Raw genomic sequence first — 18,910 nt, 5'->3', positions numbered from 1 at the left:
ACATTGGACTGTGAATTTGCAGAGTACTAAATATGTGCGTGCTCACTCATAGTTAAGTAATAAGTGCCCTTTTCTAATCACAATTGACATACAGAACGCAACTCTGTGGAGTTTTAAGGTTTGGGACATGTATCTCTTGCCCTTGAAATCGCCATTCTGAGAATGTAACTGTGAAGAAAACTTAAGGTAGATTCAGTCTGGATATCCCAAGCTTTTTGCATTTTGCATTTTTTTCTTCTGTAATAACGGTTATACCCTTGTTTTGGAGTGTCACCTGTATTCCAACTATTTTTCCTCTGCTGATAAGAAGCCTAATGTTTTTCTGACAGCCTTCAGACAGCCTAACGTGCTCTTTCTCCATGGTGTTTCGGCTGGAGGAAATTCTGTGTTTCTGGCAGACATGTTCACTCCAATGTACTGCTCTACAAGAGAACAAAAGAAACGTATCTAATTTGAAAAATAGTGCAGGTTAACCAACACACTTAACCTACGGAGCAGAAATTGATCATAAACGTACTGAAAACCTCTTTTCATATTTATTCATGAATTGTGTTATTAAGGGTTCTTTGATACCAGGCTTAGTTTCAGCTGGACTTGGTTTACATCCTGAAGTTTAAGGTTTTTTTTAAACATTTTACTTAAGTTACTGAGAGTTTGGCCACTAGGTGGAGATGTGCTCTTAAAATGTTTGAGGTGACAATATGAAAAAATGTGTTTTGGAGATGAGTGGTATACAGCCTCCTAGACTGTGAGAACAAAGTGATGTAAGTGCTGCAAGCTCTTGGATTTGTATTTTCAGATGAAAATAGGGCTTCCCGGTAGAACAGTGGTTCTTAGCCTACACTGATTAACCAGTAAAAAGCTAATTTGGAAAGAGGACTGTCACTTACCAAGCAATCAGCTAGTAAAATGCCACTGGAATATGTAGATGTGGTCTTTGGAGATACCCAAGTCAGTTTCTAAATCTTGACAGCAGACCAGTCCGAAACACTTAGGTGTAATAACGGTGTAAACGTATCTTTAATTTTATTTTTTGATTTGGTTTCTTCAGTGAGGTGCAAAATAGTGGTCAATGTTTTGTTTGTTATTTAACGCTGTGATTTCAGCTTGGTATATAGTAGGTATTTCTTGGTAAGTCCAAGTTCCTGTTTTCTGTTTCTGCAGGAGACCGGTGAGAGTAATGAACCTCTGGACCGTTCTGTCCTGGCAACGATTCCAGGACAGACCATTGCAGATAAGCTTTACAACACTTGGATTCGTCTTCAGACTCACGTCAACATTGTCTTTGACAGTGACATGGACAAACTAATGACTGAAAAATACCCTGGTATTCGTCAGGTGGGTGGCAGGGAGAGTGTTAGAGACTTTGTGTGTCACAGACTGTTAAAGCAAAAGAAATGGATGGAGTAAGAAATAAGTGTTTTATTTTGTGCTCATTATGTAGGGGTTTTCATGATGATCATTACTGCAACGTCTTAAGAATCTGTCTCACGTTGCATGTTTTTGTCTTTTGCATTTTAGTCATTAACTTTTGTTTTCAAAGCTATTAGAGAAAAAGGAAGGACTCTTCCGCAAGCACATGATGGGAAAACGTGTGGATTTTGCAGCTCGATCAGTCATTTGCCCTGATATGTACATTGGCACCAATGAGATTGGCATTCCCATGGTAAGAAGAAAGAAAGGAGTATTTCTTTATGGTACAGCTGGGGACTGAGCTATACTTTAGTGTTTTCAGCTACTCAGTAAACAGTTTAAAATGTAGAGATTTACTGACCCGTCTGGACCTTTTCCTCCTTAGTGCGTCACAGTTGTATCTTACCGTTGGATGTTAATGAAGAAGCAATGTTGAAGAGCAGGAAATTCTTACCATTATACTGAACACTAAGTCTAGGAAAGAGGATGTTAAAAGAAAAAAGCTTCCTTGGTTTATGAATTAGTGCAAACTTTCTAAGTAGGTTCTGTTTCTCCCTTCATCTTTGTACAGTATCTTGTAACAGGCCTGGCAGCCTTTAAGAAACAGCCATAGGTATGTCTCAACCTTCATCTTTAATAACTCCCAGAGATTATACCAATCCTGAACTTGAACTTCTCATAACCAGTCTTTTCTGCTTGCCTATCTGAGAACAGTGAGCCCGGTGGTTATACGTTTTTCCCCTGTATTGTCAGTTTGTTTGCAGAATCTAAAATCACGCTTGTTTTTTAAATTGCTAATTCAGTTTTCATTTTCTGCTCCACTTGAAAATCTTAAAAAGTGCATAGTTATTACAGTAGCGGCTTTTGAAAGAGAAACATGTCCATTTGGCATGACAATAGGTTGAGGGGATGCACCCAAAATCTTCAAATAATTTATGTTTACATTGTCTGAATTAACGTTTGACCCTGTTTCCTCAGTGACTTCTGTTCTAAATGAAAGCTGAACAACTAGTTATTTCTCTTTTTTTTTTTTTTTTCTTTCCTGTCTAGGTATTTGCTACCAAACTGACCTACCCTCAGCCGGTCACTCCCTGGAATGTCAAAGAGCTGAGGCAAGCTGTCATAAACGGCCCAAAGGTTCACCCTGGGGCCTCCATGGTCATTAACGAGGACGGCTCTCGTACGGTGCTGAGTGCCAGCAGCCTGACCCAGAGGGAAGCCATAGCTAAGCAGCTTCTTACCCCTTCTTCAGGGGCACCCCCGACAGGACTGAAGATTGTGAGTATGACAAAGACTTGGCTTGGCAGAACCATCCTACCTGTGTGGTGGGTTTTTTAAGTAATAATACTGCCTATGGTAGTGGTTCTAACAAGCTCCAAAAGACTCCCTGAGCAGCACTGTCTTGTCTTTCAGTAGGTGGCTTGGAAAAGGTTGAGGGAGTATGTGAGAAGAAAAGCTTGATACCTTTTTCAAATTTTAATAACCATTTTTCCATCCTCAATTTCACTCATCTCTTAATGTGCAGTGTGTGGTGTTCCTCTTGTCAAGATGCTGACGAGTCTTTCGCTTACAGCTGGCTATTCTTGGAAAGTCTCAGTAGTATGAAAGATATTCTTATGCTTTTGTGTTCCCCTGCCTCCCTGCCCTTCTCAGCCAATTTTAGAGTTTTTTCATTCCCTTTAGAACTACTGAAATGTTCTGTATTTGGAGCAGTTTCGTGGCGGTAGCCGAAATTCAGTGTGTTTGTAGAGTAGGTGCACCACAAGCAGCTGATGTGACCTGTGTGCCACGATGGGGTGCCCATGATCAAGTATGGAGTCGAGTCCTCTGTTTTTTCATCAGCCATGCTGGGAGTGGCACGGACTAGGGGAGGAGTGTTGTTTTTTTTGGTACTGCCTGCTGTAACCTAGGATCCCTCTCCCCTTCACCATCTCATTTTGCAGATGGCAAAGCAAAAACCAACCCCACTGATGCCCGTCTGTTCGTACGGACGTTAACATTTGTGCAGTGCTTGGTGCTAACATCAGTTGTTTCTCTGGAGCTGCTGGAGGATTTGAGTTCTCTGTGCTGCCGCTTAATCAATCTTGGAAACTTCTCAGTCATGATATTTCCCCACCTTGCAAGCGTTGACAACGTGCTGCTTAGGCGCTGGGGAGAATTGGTGTGGAAATGGCAAATGGTCTTTTCACACTGCTATTCACCCATGTCTCTAGTAGAAGTGGGGTATAGATTTGATATTTAAGACTGAGCATTTCTGTGATGTCTCTTCTTTCAGAACCTATCACAGAGATAAACGTAATAGTACAGTGCTCTTGCAAATTCTGTATTGCTTCTGTTTCCTGGATGAGCCTGAAGCCTTTTAAGAAGAGGTCTATTTTCAGACAAGAAGAACCCATGCGCTTCTGGCTTCCAGCCTAGGTGGCTGTTAAGTAAAAGTGGTGGCTGAGCTTTCACCTTCAAAAGCCATCCTCTCTCCTCAGGGTTCATCAGGGCAAACAGTATGTGCAGACCTCTGGCAGAGGTTTATATCCAAGACAGCGAGTAAAAGGAGCTGCTTTTGGTATCATGTGAAGCAGAAGGGCAAGAGCAAGAAGAGGGAATATCCTGTTGAACACTACAGTGGTTCAGGGAGAGGGCGTTAGCTCCGAAGTGCTTTCATGAACTGTACAGGTGGAGCAGTTTTTTCCTTGGCATCGTAATTTGTTTTAATTTGGGTGGCATTTGAAAGTAGTTCTCACAGTTTTGTGCTATGGCAGAAAAGCATCTGTGAATTGCAGTGCTAAAGCTAAGGTTTTTCCAGTAATAACTGGGTAGCATGCTTTGCAAATGTATAACTGTGACTATCTGGTGAGGAAAATAACATACAGGATTGTCAGATTTACGTGATTGTCAGGTTATAAAAGTATCCTAAAGGTTAGAATTTGGTCAGTTCTGACTCAAATAAATGCATGTAGGAAGCTCATTAAATGGAGTAGTAAATCGTTGGACAGCTCAGTTCTCACTGTTTTCTTCTCTTACCTGAATTTCTGCAAAGAGCCCCTCTTTTAATGTATATTTTTCAGGCTGAGAATAACCCTCCAGGGCTACACATAATCCTACACGTGGGAAATACACAGTGAAGGAAAACAGGTTTTTGGAGGGCCTCCAAACGTCAGGGCTCGGGTGTTTTAAGTTTTGGCTCCAATTCTGAACTTGGTGGGCATTTCCAAACAAAGCATTGGATAAAGTCAATCTAAAGGTTCTTTACTTGCAAGGAATAAATTATCTCCCCCTTACATTCCACACTGTTACGAGGCCCCAGACTGAGTGTCTCAGTGGGATCAGCAAGGATGCCACCCGGTCTCCTCGCATACCGGGTGGTGCTTGAGGCTTACAAAGCGTTGGTGTGATTCATGAGGGCTGGAGAGGACATTAGTAATTCCTTGGGTGCTTACTGAACCAGAGACTGCAAAATTGCATCTGTCACAGCTGCAGAGCTGTGTGGATTTAGGGTTGTCAGTCCTGCTCAGGAAGAAGAACTTCAGATTTTCACATTGGCATTTTTTTTACTGGGATGATGACCTGCAAAACAGATGTGAAAATTGAGCTCACTGATAAAATAGATGCTGGAGACTCCCACAAACCAGGCTGTGAATGCATTCTGTAATGTTAAGCACAACGTGTTTAAGCTCTGTTTGCTCCTAACTCCTGGAAATAGCAGCATGCCTGCTGAAATCTTCATATATTGAATAAGCACTGAGTATTTAGACTGTACGAACAGGTTATCTGGAGCTGTTGATGATCACTTTGATGGATTTATTATAGCATGTGTATACTGACAGACATTAAAGTGAGACTGTTTTGAGAGGCTGTGTTCTAGATGAGAATTTGTTGTGTGACCTCCGCCCTGTGCTTTATTCAAACATGAAGTTAGAACTCAGGGCTCCCTGCCTCTGCTCCAGCTACCTGGTCATACTATCTTGTTCCAAGCTGTCCAGCACTGGCTGTATGGTGACAGGTACTATCAGTTTGGGTAAATTTGGTTTATTTTCTCACTTACAAATAACAGAATTTCCCTTTTTCAGTCTTTGATGCCCGTATTGCCAGGGGAGAGGGGAGCCTGGTAGGGTGTGGCTTGCACGCGGCTACCTTGGTTTGATTGCTGTGGTTTGTGGGTGTTAATGGAGCACAAAGCAGGCTTAGACTGTGGTTTGGTAGAGAGCAGAGAGCTTCGGGAGTAAGTAGTCTTGATTGATTCTCTTAAACCTTTTGCACGGGATGTTAATACTAGAAAGAAAATGCTTTGAATGCACGTGTGTTTTAAGATCCATTCTTTCCAGAGGCACGCATGGAAATGTTTTATAGACATCAGCTGGAATTCTCTTGCAGGTTTGTCGTCACATTAAAACTGGAGACGTCCTCTTGCTGAACCGCCAGCCCACTCTTCACAGACCCTCCATCCAAGCTCACCGGGCCAGAATCCTGCCTGGAGAAAAAGTGCTGAGGCTTCACTATGCCAACTGCAAGGCTTACAACGCTGATTTTGACGGTGACGAAATGAATGCCCATTTTCCACAAAGCGAGCTGGGTAGAGCAGAGGCCTACACTTTAGCCTTTACTGATGAACAGTATCTAGTTCCAAAGGTAAATAAAACTGTCAAACAAACTTCTTCGTATATGAAATCGCATTGTTTAAAATGTTTTGTTGTTGGTCTTTCTATGGATAAGCGAGATGAAATTTGTTCTTTTTAGTTTTGTTTTTTATTATTATTTCCAGTTTTCTTTCCTGTTCCCATTTTTTACTGGATATGCTCTTTCCTTCAGTGGATTTTTGTTGTTCAGGCATTATTAACTGCTTCTAATCTCCCCAAACTGAGTTGTTCTCTCTCTTTTAGAGAGGGCACATCACATCTAAACAATCCTGTTCCTTTTAATTGTCAATGCCTAGGAGAGATTTAAAAGAGAGCTGTACAGTAATGAAGCATTCTTCAGAAGGGACTTTGGTGCTTGTATCCAGCTGGATTAATCTGGGGAGCTGCTAACACTTGACCCCCACCAAACCTTTTTTCTTCCAAATTTCTTTAGGATGGCAAGCCGCTTCCTGGGTTGATCCAGGATCACATGATATCTGGAGTCAGCATGACAACCCGGGGCTGCTTCTTCACGAGAGAGCAATACATGGAGCTCGTTTACCGGGGACTGACGGACAAAAAAGGAAGAATTAAAGTATTTCCTCCTGCCATTATGAAACCACAACGGCTATGGACAGGGAAGCAGGTAGTTTATAGTTTATTGGGTTAAAGAACGCTGGTGGTTCCAAAGCAAGCAGAACACTAGTGTTAAAATCAGTGCTGATGGGGACTGTTGAAAAGCTGGATCCTGTTGTCTAAGCAAAACCAGATCTTGGTTGTATTCTCACCAAGGCTATGAGAGTCTCTTTACATTTAAAATGACAGAATTGGCATAGTACTTTTACCTGTAGCTCTTAACAGTGCTGCAGATAGAAACAATGCTGCAGTTTACAAGCATCAGAGCAGAGAAGGAATTTGTCGATCACAGTGAGCAGAGCTTGCTGAGAGTGGAAGAGTAAAGTTACACCAGCTGCTGCTTTTAAACCTCTGAGCTGAAGGTTTTAGGTAAATACTCTGGTATTTCAATTCTTTGTTGAGATCATCATTATGTTGATGTAGTATCTGAGAAGCCCAAGTGGATGGACAGTTATTTTTCCCAGTAACAAGGAAACAAAAAAAGCACTGGTGCCGTTTGTTTCTGAGTAACTGTGTCTCATTGATCTTGCAGATGCTAGAGTTGCAAGAGCATATTCCTGTCTTGTAAGCATGAGATTTTTGAGCTTTTAAAGATTTGTTGTCAGTGAAAAATACATGCATAGATTGTTGGTTTCCTCCTCTTTGCCAAATTCTTTACAGTGAGAAAGGAATATGGGAAATAAATACTTCCTGCCATTCTTTCTGCTTCTTTACAGGTTGTTTCTACGTTGTTAATAAACATAATTCCAGAAAACCATGTCCCACTGAATTTGACTGGAAAAGCGAAGATTGGTGGAAGAGCCTGGATAAAGGGACCTGCAAACAGATGTCTAAATCTTGATTCAATGTGTGAATCGCAGGTATGCTGGTGCTGCAACTCTGGAGGCTGGGCTGGGATGCGTTTTAATCTGAATGTGTATGGAGTGGAGGAATGAGGAGGGAAGCAGGAAGATGATGAAGTTAAAAACAGGAATTGAAAGATACTTACTGACAGAAGGTGGTAATTAGAGAATTGGCTTGGGTATAAAGAAAAACTCTCTTCTAGTCCTGCCTGATGCGGATTCCATTTAAGTACAGGTAAATAGGTAGTATTGGTGGATATGTTTAACTGTTTGCCAATATGTCGGCTTTTAAAGCTTTTGACCTAAAGCCTCTTTTTCATGTGTCTTTCTTACTCAGAAAATCCTGAAAAGGTCATATTGGGATCAAAATTTCCTTTTTCCTGAAGAGTTGTGTTTTCTTTTTCAGGTTATTATTAAAAACGGGGAATTACTTTGTGGCGTGTTGGACAAAGCTCACTTTGGCAGCTCTGCCTATGGCCTGGTCCACTGTTGCTATGAAATCTACGGGGGTGAAACGAGTGGGAAAGTGCTAACGTGTCTGGGACGTCTCTTTACTGCTTATCTGCAGCTTTACAGGGGATTTACAATGGGTGAGTAACACATGGACTAATTCACCAGGGTGCTGCAACACCTCATGAGGTATAAAACAGACAGTGTTGGGTAGAACACACGCCAAGAGTTCTGTAAATAAACTTCCACAAGACAGTGTCTTTGACTGGGATCACTGTTTGCCAACTTTTTTTTTTCCCCTCACTCCTGTTTTCTACATAGCTGGCCTTTTAAGCATAAAGGGAAAGTATGATCTTAAGGATGTCCATTAAATTCTCTCATCTGTGCTGCCTGATCAAAGTGTGAAGCGTGTAAATGTCCTGTGTTTAAATTTTATTTTGACAAAACCTCCTATGAGGCTCCATGTTTTTTTTACTTCTCTGAAAAGAATGATTGCACAGAAACCATAACAACTGATAAGTGAGATGGGAGGACTTTGAGGGGTTATTAGTCAAGTCTTGCATACCTCATTCTACTGTAAAACTTTTGGTAAATATTTGACTTTCATTACAGCTTTGCAAACTCATACAAAAACGCACTTGGCAGTCAATAAAAAATTGACCCTTACTCTGCTCCCTCTTCTTGCAGTAGTTAAAATATTTCAAATGACCATGTCGAGCTTTGCAGGATGTTCTTATGCTAATGAAAAATTTATAGTATGTAGCATCAGGAGAGTTTAAAATCACTTGTGAAGGCACAACATAATCGCCTGAAGTTACGTAGAGCAGTAGTAAGCTTTGGCAGCAGTGAGGAAACACTGGTCTTCTGGGAACCAGGGAAAAGGGGGAGATGTGTTGAAGAAAGACGATTAATTGCCTCTAAGATACAGAAAATATTTCTTGAGAGCAAGGGCGCAAAAGCTCATTTGACGGAGATAATGAGTGAAGAGCCTGGGATCATTAGATTTTTAAAACATCAGAAAAAGGGAAGTGGGCCTGGAGCAGGAGCCTAGTGTTTGGTGAAGATGAGATGATTTAGGACTGACAAAATGAGTCTTAGAGATGAGATGAGTGAGGTTCAGAAGGAGTCCCTGAAGAGGAGACAAGTTTGTAATGGGAAGAGGAGAGCAAGGACTGGACAGTGAAGAGCCTTGTAATGGGATCATAAGCTCCTTTGCTTTATAAACCCATGCGCAACTCAATACTAGAGTCCACTGGTCCCCATAGAAGTGCTGAACATGTAGAGCCTTGGAATAATTTAGCCTGGGAGGGACCCATGGAGGTGATGTAACGCAGCTCTCTGCTCAAAGCAAGTCCTGCCAGGTGAGCTTGTGCAGGGCTGTGTCCAGTCAAGTGAGTACCTTCAGGGATGGCAGTTCTGCAATCTCTCTTGGCCAGCATTTGATCTTGGATACTGTGATATTTTTTTTTCCTCTTGAAGAAATTTTTATTTCTGTCTATCTTTAAAAGCCAAACAAATGCATCTCTTTCAGTCTCTCCGCATCCATCATGTATTCTATCCATTTTAGTGACCATTTTTGGTGACTTCTGCAGGAAGTGGTGAATACCTTCTCAATTGTTTCTCTGGCTGGATTATTATGTGGTCTGTCTGTCTTCTTTAACAGGGATTGAAGATATCTTGGTTAAACCTGAAGCAGACCAGAAAAGACAAAAAATCATCGAAAAATCAAACCAGCATGGTATTGAAGTAAGTCGTTTTTGCAGAACTTTTTTTCATAATAATTTAAAAAATTAGAAAATCTGCTGTATGTAATCATGTGTGCTTGGCACCTAAAAAACCCCTTGTTTTATTTTCAGGCTGTTAGAGCTGCTCTTAATTTGCCAGAAGCAACATCATGTGAGGAGGTCCAAGGGAAGTGGCAGGATGCCCATCTCTGCAAAGACCAGAGGGATTTTAACATGGTTGATCTGAAATTCAAGGAGGAAGTAAACAATTATAACAATGAAGTTAACAAGGTTGGCATCGAGGCATCTGTATATACTAATCTTGTTTGGAAAGTTAATTTCATGTTGATGAGGGGTGCCTGACTGTTCTGGAGGCTGGAGCTTTCCATCTGTCCCCAGCTTAGGCGTCGCATACTGCCTTGCCCAGTACCTCAACCTTGTCCTCCCTGAATAAGATGGCTTAATATTCAAGATGCTTTTAAAATGATAAATAGGACTGCCTGTGATTTGTCCTGGTTTTACTTTTTAAAGCCTTTGACAGGAATTGCTTTGGTTCATTGTTTTATTACTAATAGTTTTGTTTTGTTCCCCTCGCCACGATTCCAACTCTTTAGGTTTGTATGCCCCTTGGTCTGCACAGGAGCTTTCCGGAGAACAATTTGCAATTGATGGTACAGTCAGGAGCCAAAGGGTCCACTGTAAATACAGTACAGGTAATGACAGTTATAATTACTGAGCAGCTACATATATTGATGTAATTTGTCCAAGAGTGCAAGTTACTGAGTAGGTCTTGTGTGACTCTCTAATTGCAATGCAAGATTTTTATTGTGGGCTTTGGGAATGCAAGTTCTTGCATGGAAAAATTTGGGAAGAATATAATAAAGACCTCAGCAGATAATTTTACTGTTTTTTTTTTTTTGCAGCAGTTCTTAGTACATTAGGATTTACAGAAACTGCAGGCCTCCTTGTTGGAAGGAATGCTGCAGATAATACAAACAAACCTGCAGGAGAAAGAACTTCCCCTGGCTCTTGCTGGAAACTGACCCCTCAGTTTCCTTCTTCCACTGCTAAATAGGAACAACAAAATCTTACTTTGAACTTAGTGGAAATGGCAACAATGCTTTTTCATTTTGCCTTCTGCAATGCAGAAACACACACCAAATACACTGTATAAAAAGGCTATCTACAGTACCAAAGGTCAAGAGAGGTTTTGTTTGGTTGGCTGATTGTGGTTTTTTTTGTTTTATTTTGTTTTGTTCTGTTTTTAGTTCACTGCTGGGAGGTGGTGATGGTAATGAAGGGAACTAATTATTTAAAACATTTTAGTTTTACATCTATTTGTATTAAAATATTCATACAGAACGTGAATCGAAGTGTTGAGGGTGAGTCAAGGGGCTGGAATAACTTTATTTAAAAAGACCAGATGAGATCCACATGCCGTTACTGTCCATCAGTAGCAAGAACACTTAATGAACATAACATTTAGCGTACACGTAATTGCTTTATTAAGTTTTTCAAGAAGAAGCATTGCACTTACGTGAGCAAAAAGTTTAATGGAAGAGTGATGTTTCCTTTTTTTTTTTTTTCTTGCCTGTGCTCTTGCTGTCCACACGTAGATTTCTTGTTTGCTGGGCCAGATTGAGTTGGAAGGTCGAAGACCCCCACTGATGGCATCTGGCAAGTCTTTGCCGTGTTTCCAACCTTACGATTTCTCACCTAGCTCAGGAGGATTCGTGACTGGCAGATTTCTCACTGGAATCAAACCATCTGTAAGCTTAATACTCATTCTGCTTATACTGAAATTTATTCAGATCTTGCTATTTTAATACAGAGTTTTTGCAGTGATAGATAAATCAGCTATGTTTACCCTGCTTTCAAATGCAGCTTTTCAGAAAGAGTATGAATTACCACTCTTTGTGTACTTGTCAGCAGAATGCTCATGGGATTGTGCTTATGTTTAGGAATTCTTCTTTCACTGCATGGCTGGCAGGGAAGGTCTTGTGGATACAGCTGTCAAAACCAGCCGTTCTGGGTACCTGCAAAGGTAAGGGGCTTATTAAAGAATTCCAGCCTTTAAAATGTACTTTTTCCTGAAGTATTGTAGACGGGAGCAAGCACTTAAGTAGCTTAGATTAGCTTCATAGCGTACTCACTTTTCACAAAAAGTTTGCTGTTAGAAATGTTTGGTCTAAGGTGACTTTCTAGAAGACTTGGTGAAGTGGAGCTTTATTATCTTTAACTTATCTCTGGCACGTAGCAGCAGCAGAAGCTTCTCCTTGTGGAGAATTCTCTTTCCTGGGAAGAGGAAAGATGCACATATTCCTGGCAACTCAGTTTTTTAGGCCACATTGTGGGGCTCATCTTTATTCAGGCCACACCTGCAGTATATAGAAGAAGGTGGGAATTCTAAATTGTTTTGGAGGGTAGTGAGGAATTCTAAAAGAGGGCTGCCTTCTTGCACACAGCTGTTCGTGTGATAACAGAAATAGCAAATAACTTGCTGTTTTGTTCTAAGGTTCTTCAGTCCAAGGAAGTTGGATAGAGCAACATGCAGAAAACATTGCAATATCATTACACGTTTTGTTTGTATGTCATGTCTAAGATTTTTTGCTTGTAGAATTCCTGATAGGTCCTTAAGTGCAATTAACATTTTAGTGAAAACAGTATTTGTCGTGTTAGAGTTATCATCCTTGTTACTGTGTAGCCTCAACATTTTTTAATTTTCTTTGAGATAGGTGTATCATAAAACATCTGGAAGGACTGGTGGTTCAGTATGACCTGACTGTACGTGATAGTGATGGCAGTGTTGTGCAGTTTCTATATGGAGAAGATGGCCTTGATATCCCTAAAACTCAATTCTTACAGCCCAAGCAGTTTCCTTTCATTGCTGAAAACTATGAGGTAGAGCACTTAAATCTTAACTATTTATATGGTGTAAAGGGGAAGACTGAAATGTGTGGTTAAGTTTTGGCATGTCCGTTAGTGATCTAGTGGCATAGGTGTTTGCATGTCACTTTCAGACTATGCTACATTTTTATTTGCCGTTGTTTTTGACTTATGGAAGTGATTATTAAGTCTGTAGAATGATTTAAGAAGTTTGAAATTCATTAGAGCATCACATGCTCTCCATACTGTCTCTTCTATTTGCACTCTGCAGTTGGATTCTTATCAACTCAGACAATGTTACAGTTCAGCCTCTCAAGTTTGATAACTTCCTTTTACCAGTGTCATTTCAGTTGCTACTTAGAGAAGAGTGGCACTAGTCACATAAAAATATATGGATTTGAAAATTGTTTTACTGCAGCTGAACCTTTTGAATTGCAGTAAATACCTATTCAGTTTGCTCTGCCTGTTCAGCTACCACGAGTATAGAAAGGAAAGTAATCATAAAGGTAACTTTCTTGTAGGTGATCCAGAAGACAAACCATCTGGATGAAGCTTTAGCAAGGATGGAGTCTCACCAAGCCAATCAGCAGTTCAAAGCCATCAGAAAGTGGCAAGCCAGGCACCAGAACTCTGTGCAAAGAGAAGGAGGTTTTCTGATGTTTTCCCAGAAGAAAATGGCAAGTGTAAAAGCACAGATGCCAGGAGGAGAAAGCAAAAATGGAAGAGATCCTGCTACTTTACAGGTAACATGGAAGCAGTTGAATTGACCTAGCCCCTTTTTTTTTTTTTTGATAAAGTTGCAGAATTCAGTGACTTTTTTGTTGTTCCAATGTGTTTCAAGGTCTACTTAAACAAGCTATCTTTTGAAGGGATCATATGTCAGCTGTGTGAGTAATGAAACTGAGATTCATTTGTTACTGCTTAAAGTCTGTGGGCCATAGAGCTAGGACAGAGGCCAAAAATTGAGGTAAAACTGGTTTTAGAAAACAGCCCATAGGGGTATTTTCGCGTGTTTTACACAGAGTAGATCTCTTGAGCCAGCCCTGCTGTTTCAAAAAGTAAGCTTATGTATTCTTGTACACCAGGGCACTAATATATATGGCTTCTATCAAAGAATGAATATATGGCCACAAAATGCAAACGGGTGCTGCTTCACAGCCTTGCTTTCACAATGAATTTGCCCTGTTGTGGTGTGGACAGTTTGCATGAAACTCCAAACTGAAGGTGTTGAGATAAACTTAAGTGTCTGCAAATGTTAGGCCTTGTCACTGGTATATTTACTCAGCTATGCTGAATTTATGTTGCTATTGGTGCATCTGATACCACCCAGAACAATTTGGCATGGGGATTCGTTTGCTTTTTTCTTTCAGCAGTAAGTAGGAAAGGATATATATTTATCTTTGTCTCAGTATATTATAAAGCTCAGTGGACAGATTACTATGTCACAAGGCAGCTTCTCCTTCATTAGCAGCAAAGCTTGTAAAAGCTCATTTTCTGTCCTGTTTTTTTTTTTTTTGAAGTCAGCGTTAACTTTTTCCTCTCTTAAATGCAACATATGAAGTGTTACCTGAAAGACTAGCCAACTGAAGAATAGAAAAAAGAAAGATGAGCATGTATAAGATGCAAGCTGTGTTTAAGGTTTCTTCTGGACTCCTGAGGTTGAGTGTAGACAACTGAAAACAAGAAAAGCTCTTCTGTCATGCTAGCTTTGGACGGGTGAGGTGCTAGTCAGCTAGAAATAAAGATTAAAGTGAGTCAAGGGGTTTCACTTCCAAGTTAAAAGCATTCTTAGTTGTATTTCACTGGTTTCTGAAGTAGTTACCATGGGTATATATTTGATTTCAAGTGTATAGAGAATTTTGAAGACATTTGGGGTTAAAATTGTAAGTACCAAAAAATGGAGAATGCTGTATTTGTAGCTGAGTTGTTCTCTACTGTGTGTTCCATACACCCTTAAGTGTTTTGCAGGTAGTCTTTTCCTCCTTCTCTATTGCTAGATTGCTGGTGGAAGCGGTGATATTTTGCTTTGGTCTTACTGTGGCTGAACCAGCCAGCTTAAAAATTCTCTCTTTTTTCCAGTTATTGAAGATGTGGTATGAACTAGATGAGAAGAAGCGAAGAAAATACCAAAAGAAGACAAATAAGTGTCCTGACCCAAGTCTTGCAGTTTGGCGTCCAGATACACATTTTGCATCTGTTTCAGAAACATTCGAAAATGGAGTCAAAGATTATATCAAGAAATGGGAATGTGAGAACAGAGGAAGTTGCATGCAACCAGCACTTCCTTCTGATAGGTAGTAACTTCTCTATGCTTACTTTTCTGTGCTGAGCCCCAAAAAAGTATTTTTGGACTGAGTTTGCTCATAAAGATGAAAAGTCTTTCTCAAATCATGTTTTTTGTTGTGACCTTTGTGAAGCAAAGTTGAGGGTTTCAGAATGGTTCCTGAAAGCTAAGTGTGCCTAGAGGAGAGGCTCAGGTTGTCTGTTCCAAACCTGAGTTTTCCATGCTGGTAAGAACTTTGGCAAAGACTGTAGAATAAAAGCAGCACAGGGGCGTTCCCATATGCAACGGTTAAAAATGAAAATATGCTCTTGCCACATCTTGGAGTCAGCAAGACAGTTGAGATGAGGAAATGAGTGTAAATAATTCTCTTTTGACAATGTGGGAATTAGCAGTAGAAGACAGTTTGTCCTAAGCTCGCAGTTCTGTCTTAATGAGCTGTGCTTGTCAGATCAAATTAGGATCAAATACAGTTTTACAGTTCCTGAAGTGTATTTATCCATAGCCTACCAATAGAAATTGGCTGAAAGAGGTAACTTCACTGAACTGGGAATGTTTCAGTCTGCACTGAGTTTTTTATGTTGAGCTAAATATCTGCTTATTTAATGCCTTTCAGATTAAAGGATTTGTTGTATTTAAAGTGGCAACGATCTCTTTGTGACCCAGGAGAAGCTGTGGGTCTTCTTGCAGCTCAGAGTATTGGGGAACCTTCCACACAGATGACTCTGAACACCTTCCATTTTGCTGGCAGAGGTGAAATGAATGTGACTTTGGGTATTCCAAGGTGAGTAACCTGTTTTCTCAATGGGTCCTTTGCCATTTTTGGCACTTAAATAATTTTTTACCGTACTGGCAGGTGTGTGTGATCTGGAGAGCAAATGATCCTTTAGTTTAACTGCGCATTGTACCTGTTCAGAAATATCTCCATGTCGTACAATTTTATGGGTGTTTTGGCTCACTTTCCAGACACAAAAGATCTATGGAGATCTCTTACTGGGTGTATAACAAATGACTTCTTTTGTTTCTGTTTTTTATTCGGCACAGCAAAAGCCTAAAGAAGCCATGCTTTGTGGGTTTGCCCTCTGCTCACCTTTTCTTCCCCCTAGTATCTTGTAAGCCTGTTCGGCTTTCACACGAAAAATTTCACTGCAAATGACTACAAAGTCTTGCAGGATTATCATCACCTTGACAGAAGGAGACCTGTTTTATAGCGGCAAGGTTTCTCCTGGCTCTTCCGTGCACTGACAGGCACTTTGCAAGCACACACACGTTTACCAGCCAGTCACCAGCTTGTTCTGAATAGCATGGGTGCTGACCATGGCCTTGTAAATGGGTGTGAGGGATGAGGTGGCAGACGGCTGTGTCACTTTAGTGCAGCAGGGGAGAGGGAGAAGGCATGAGGAGCATACATTATGCATCTGTAGGAAACAGGCTTCATTAGTTCTTCTGTTCTGGGAACAACTTATTACCATCTCTGTTTTTTTTTTTTCCCGTAATTGGAGCGATAATCTAATGGAGTCAGTAAAGCTGTGCCTGGTGAGGAACCAGGGAAGTGGAGAGGAGTGGTGCAATGGTAACCACAACTCCCGATATGTATGGTTTTGGTGGGACTGGCAGTTGCTGCATGCTGGTTTATTTGATAAGCATGCTGCTGCATGCTGTCTTATTAAATGAAGTAGATGTTTATTTGATTGTGGAGTGCTTTTATTGCTTCATTTGAAGGATCATTCTTTATTTAAAGGTTGCGGGAAATACTGATGGTAGCCAGTGCAAATATTAAAACACCAACAATGAGCGTTCCTGTGCTTAATACCAAGAAAGCTCACAAGAAGGTGAAGCAGCTTAAGAAACAGCTCACAAGAGTGAGCTTAGCTGAGGTGAGCCACCTATTCAGTGTATCCTTAGAGAGTCTGCAAAACACAATTTCTGCTTTGAGCTTATGGATTTGTCTGGCTTTGCAGCAGTTTCCATTTTTGCAGGCTCACCTGTGGGTGCGAGATAAGGTGGGTCCTTTCTTTTCACCTCTTGCCTACTGAATGTATGAGACATTGAGAGGAGCTGGAGTTACCGTGGCCATATGAGACGTAAGATCAATTTAATCTGTAGAGCATCATCACAGGATGCAAACTGTAGAGTGTAAAGCAAGTGTAATAGCTTTGGCATAGCAATAGTATAATGCAGGGGAGGATTTGTATTTACTGCTGTAGTCTTGTTTGGCTTTTCCTTGGACTCATGCCTGCATGCCCTGTCCTCTTCTGTCTTATTTCAAGTTAGGAAGCAGCAAGGATAGAATTAAGTCAGCTTCACTTGAAATACTCTCATGTTTGATGAGCAAGTAACATGCTGCAATAAAACGAAGCTGTTGAACCCCTAAGAAGTGTGGCCTCTTGTACAGAAGTGGGACAGGAGGTGAGCCTGTTCTCCCAGCATTGTCTAAATTAATTGTTGGGAGCAGCTTAAGCCAGAAAGATTGCAGTAAGGTAGTCATCTTCCCTAGGAGCTGCCACAAAGCCCACAGAAAAGTTTTCCAGTTAGTCTTGTGTAATTCTGGTCTCATGAAAGGCACTGGAGTTGCAGGAAGTAAATAAAGTGCCTTCACCAAAGGAGTTATATTCCTACTTGTTGCTTCTGTAGGTTTTGCAGAAAGTTGAGTTAGAGGAATGCCTGCGAGTGAAGAGCAAGCAGGACAGGCACCGCCTCTACAAAATCAAATTCCATTTCTTGCCCCATGAGTATTACCGGGAGGAGAAATGTGTGAAGCCCAGGGACATCTTGCACTTTATGGAAACAAGGTTAGTTTGCTTTCAGATGCTCTCATGTTTGTTTTTCCTTTGCCCTTCTGTGGGCTCTAGGGGTCATTATTTGTTGTTTATTATTGCTGTTATGGCTCTCAGAGCAGCAGTGTCCTGAAGACATGCTTGCAGAAGCATCTACATGGTGGATTTTTGTCTCGAGTAAGGTTGTATATCTGTGGCTTGGCTACAGTGCAGACTTCTGTTGAGGCAGATCTTTCTTGTGTCTCTGATATACTCAAGAGAAGAGCCTGTATAAGCAATGTTGCATTCCTCATGTTTGGATGCTTACGTGTTTATTAGCAGCAAAAATGTTTGAATGCTTTAAGTATCCCTTGCTCTCATAAAGAATAAATAAAACTTTTGGGTTTTTTGTTTGTTTTCAAAGAAGAAAGTAAAAAAAAAAAACACTTCACTGATTTGTTCTTCATTCAAGCTGAGTTACTTTATATAACAATGTTGGATGTGCTTGTTGGTTTAAAAAAATAATTTTAAATGTCCAAAAGTAAGCTATCTCTTCTGAAGGTCAATATGATGTGCTGAATTTATGTCTAGATGAGGTTATAACCTTTGGATGCATCACTACATCTGTAATTGTAAGAGAGGTGATGCCAAACTTTTATTCCCAAGGAAATGGGAAAGGGACAAGAAAAAAAATCAATTGTCTTACCCTAGAAACATTTTTGTATGCACCAAGGAATATGTTATGTCATGAGCTGACCGGCTTCTTAAAATACATTCTGTTTATGATAGTTCAAAATTGACTGCAGTATTGCTGAACTTGGACCTCTTGGGTTGCTGCTTCTTTCAGATTCTTTAAAATTGTCCTGGAAACAATTAAACGGAAGAATGCGAAGATGGCATCTTTTACTGAAGTCAGTACACGGAAAGCAACTCGGAAGGATTTAGATGGTGATGGAGACAAGGTACAGAAAAACATTACCTGAAATGTGCCTCCCTTTCCTTACCCATTTTTGAGAACTGGAATTTGACATCGCTTGTTTTGATGTGAATACTTATTGTGTGAATACTAAATTACTTCTTAATCAGTTTCTTTATGTATAAATTCTCTTTGTATCCTTATCAAATTAACAAGGAAATAGTCGTTTCATATAATCCTAATTTACTTACACATTCTCAGCATGTGATAATACTTGTTTTAGTTGCACTGAGATAAAAACTTAGCACTCTCTGCCATCAGAACAAGATCCTTTCACAGCACTGCCTGTCAAAACCTTTGGGGGAAGGTCCTTTATTCGTTGAAAAGCTTTTGCAT

At 40.5% G+C, this 18,910-nt stretch overlaps 1 protein-coding gene across 1 annotated transcript in view; it reads left to right on the top strand.

The window, feature by feature from the left end:
- Positions 1-18,910, top strand: part of POLR1A (RNA polymerase I subunit A) — a 33,709-nt gene that overhangs the window by 6,871 nt on the left and 7,928 nt on the right. Inside the window, exons 10-28 of the mRNA XM_083834988.1 lie at positions 1,165-1,338; positions 1,544-1,666; positions 2,464-2,691; positions 5,782-6,036; positions 6,478-6,669; positions 7,376-7,519; positions 7,908-8,091; positions 9,615-9,697; positions 9,808-9,966; positions 10,290-10,388; positions 11,292-11,444; positions 11,637-11,719; positions 12,411-12,576; positions 13,083-13,304; positions 14,641-14,855; positions 15,459-15,626; positions 16,584-16,719; positions 17,477-17,634; positions 18,446-18,560. Coding sequence (XP_083691114.1) covers positions 1,165-1,338; positions 1,544-1,666; positions 2,464-2,691; positions 5,782-6,036; positions 6,478-6,669; positions 7,376-7,519; positions 7,908-8,091; positions 9,615-9,697; positions 9,808-9,966; positions 10,290-10,388; positions 11,292-11,444; positions 11,637-11,719; positions 12,411-12,576; positions 13,083-13,304; positions 14,641-14,855; positions 15,459-15,626; positions 16,584-16,719; positions 17,477-17,634; positions 18,446-18,560 — 3,057 coding nt within the window. The remainder of the gene's footprint in view (positions 1-1,164; positions 1,339-1,543; positions 1,667-2,463; positions 2,692-5,781; positions 6,037-6,477; positions 6,670-7,375; positions 7,520-7,907; positions 8,092-9,614; positions 9,698-9,807; positions 9,967-10,289; positions 10,389-11,291; positions 11,445-11,636; positions 11,720-12,410; positions 12,577-13,082; positions 13,305-14,640; positions 14,856-15,458; positions 15,627-16,583; positions 16,720-17,476; positions 17,635-18,445; positions 18,561-18,910) is intronic.

This window comes from Anser anser (genome assembly GCF_964211835.1).
Source record: "Anser anser genome assembly, chromosome: 4".
NCBI lineage: Eukaryota > Metazoa > Chordata > Aves > Anseriformes > Anatidae > Anser > Anser anser.
This window is presented reverse-complemented; position numbering and strand designations above follow the sequence as displayed.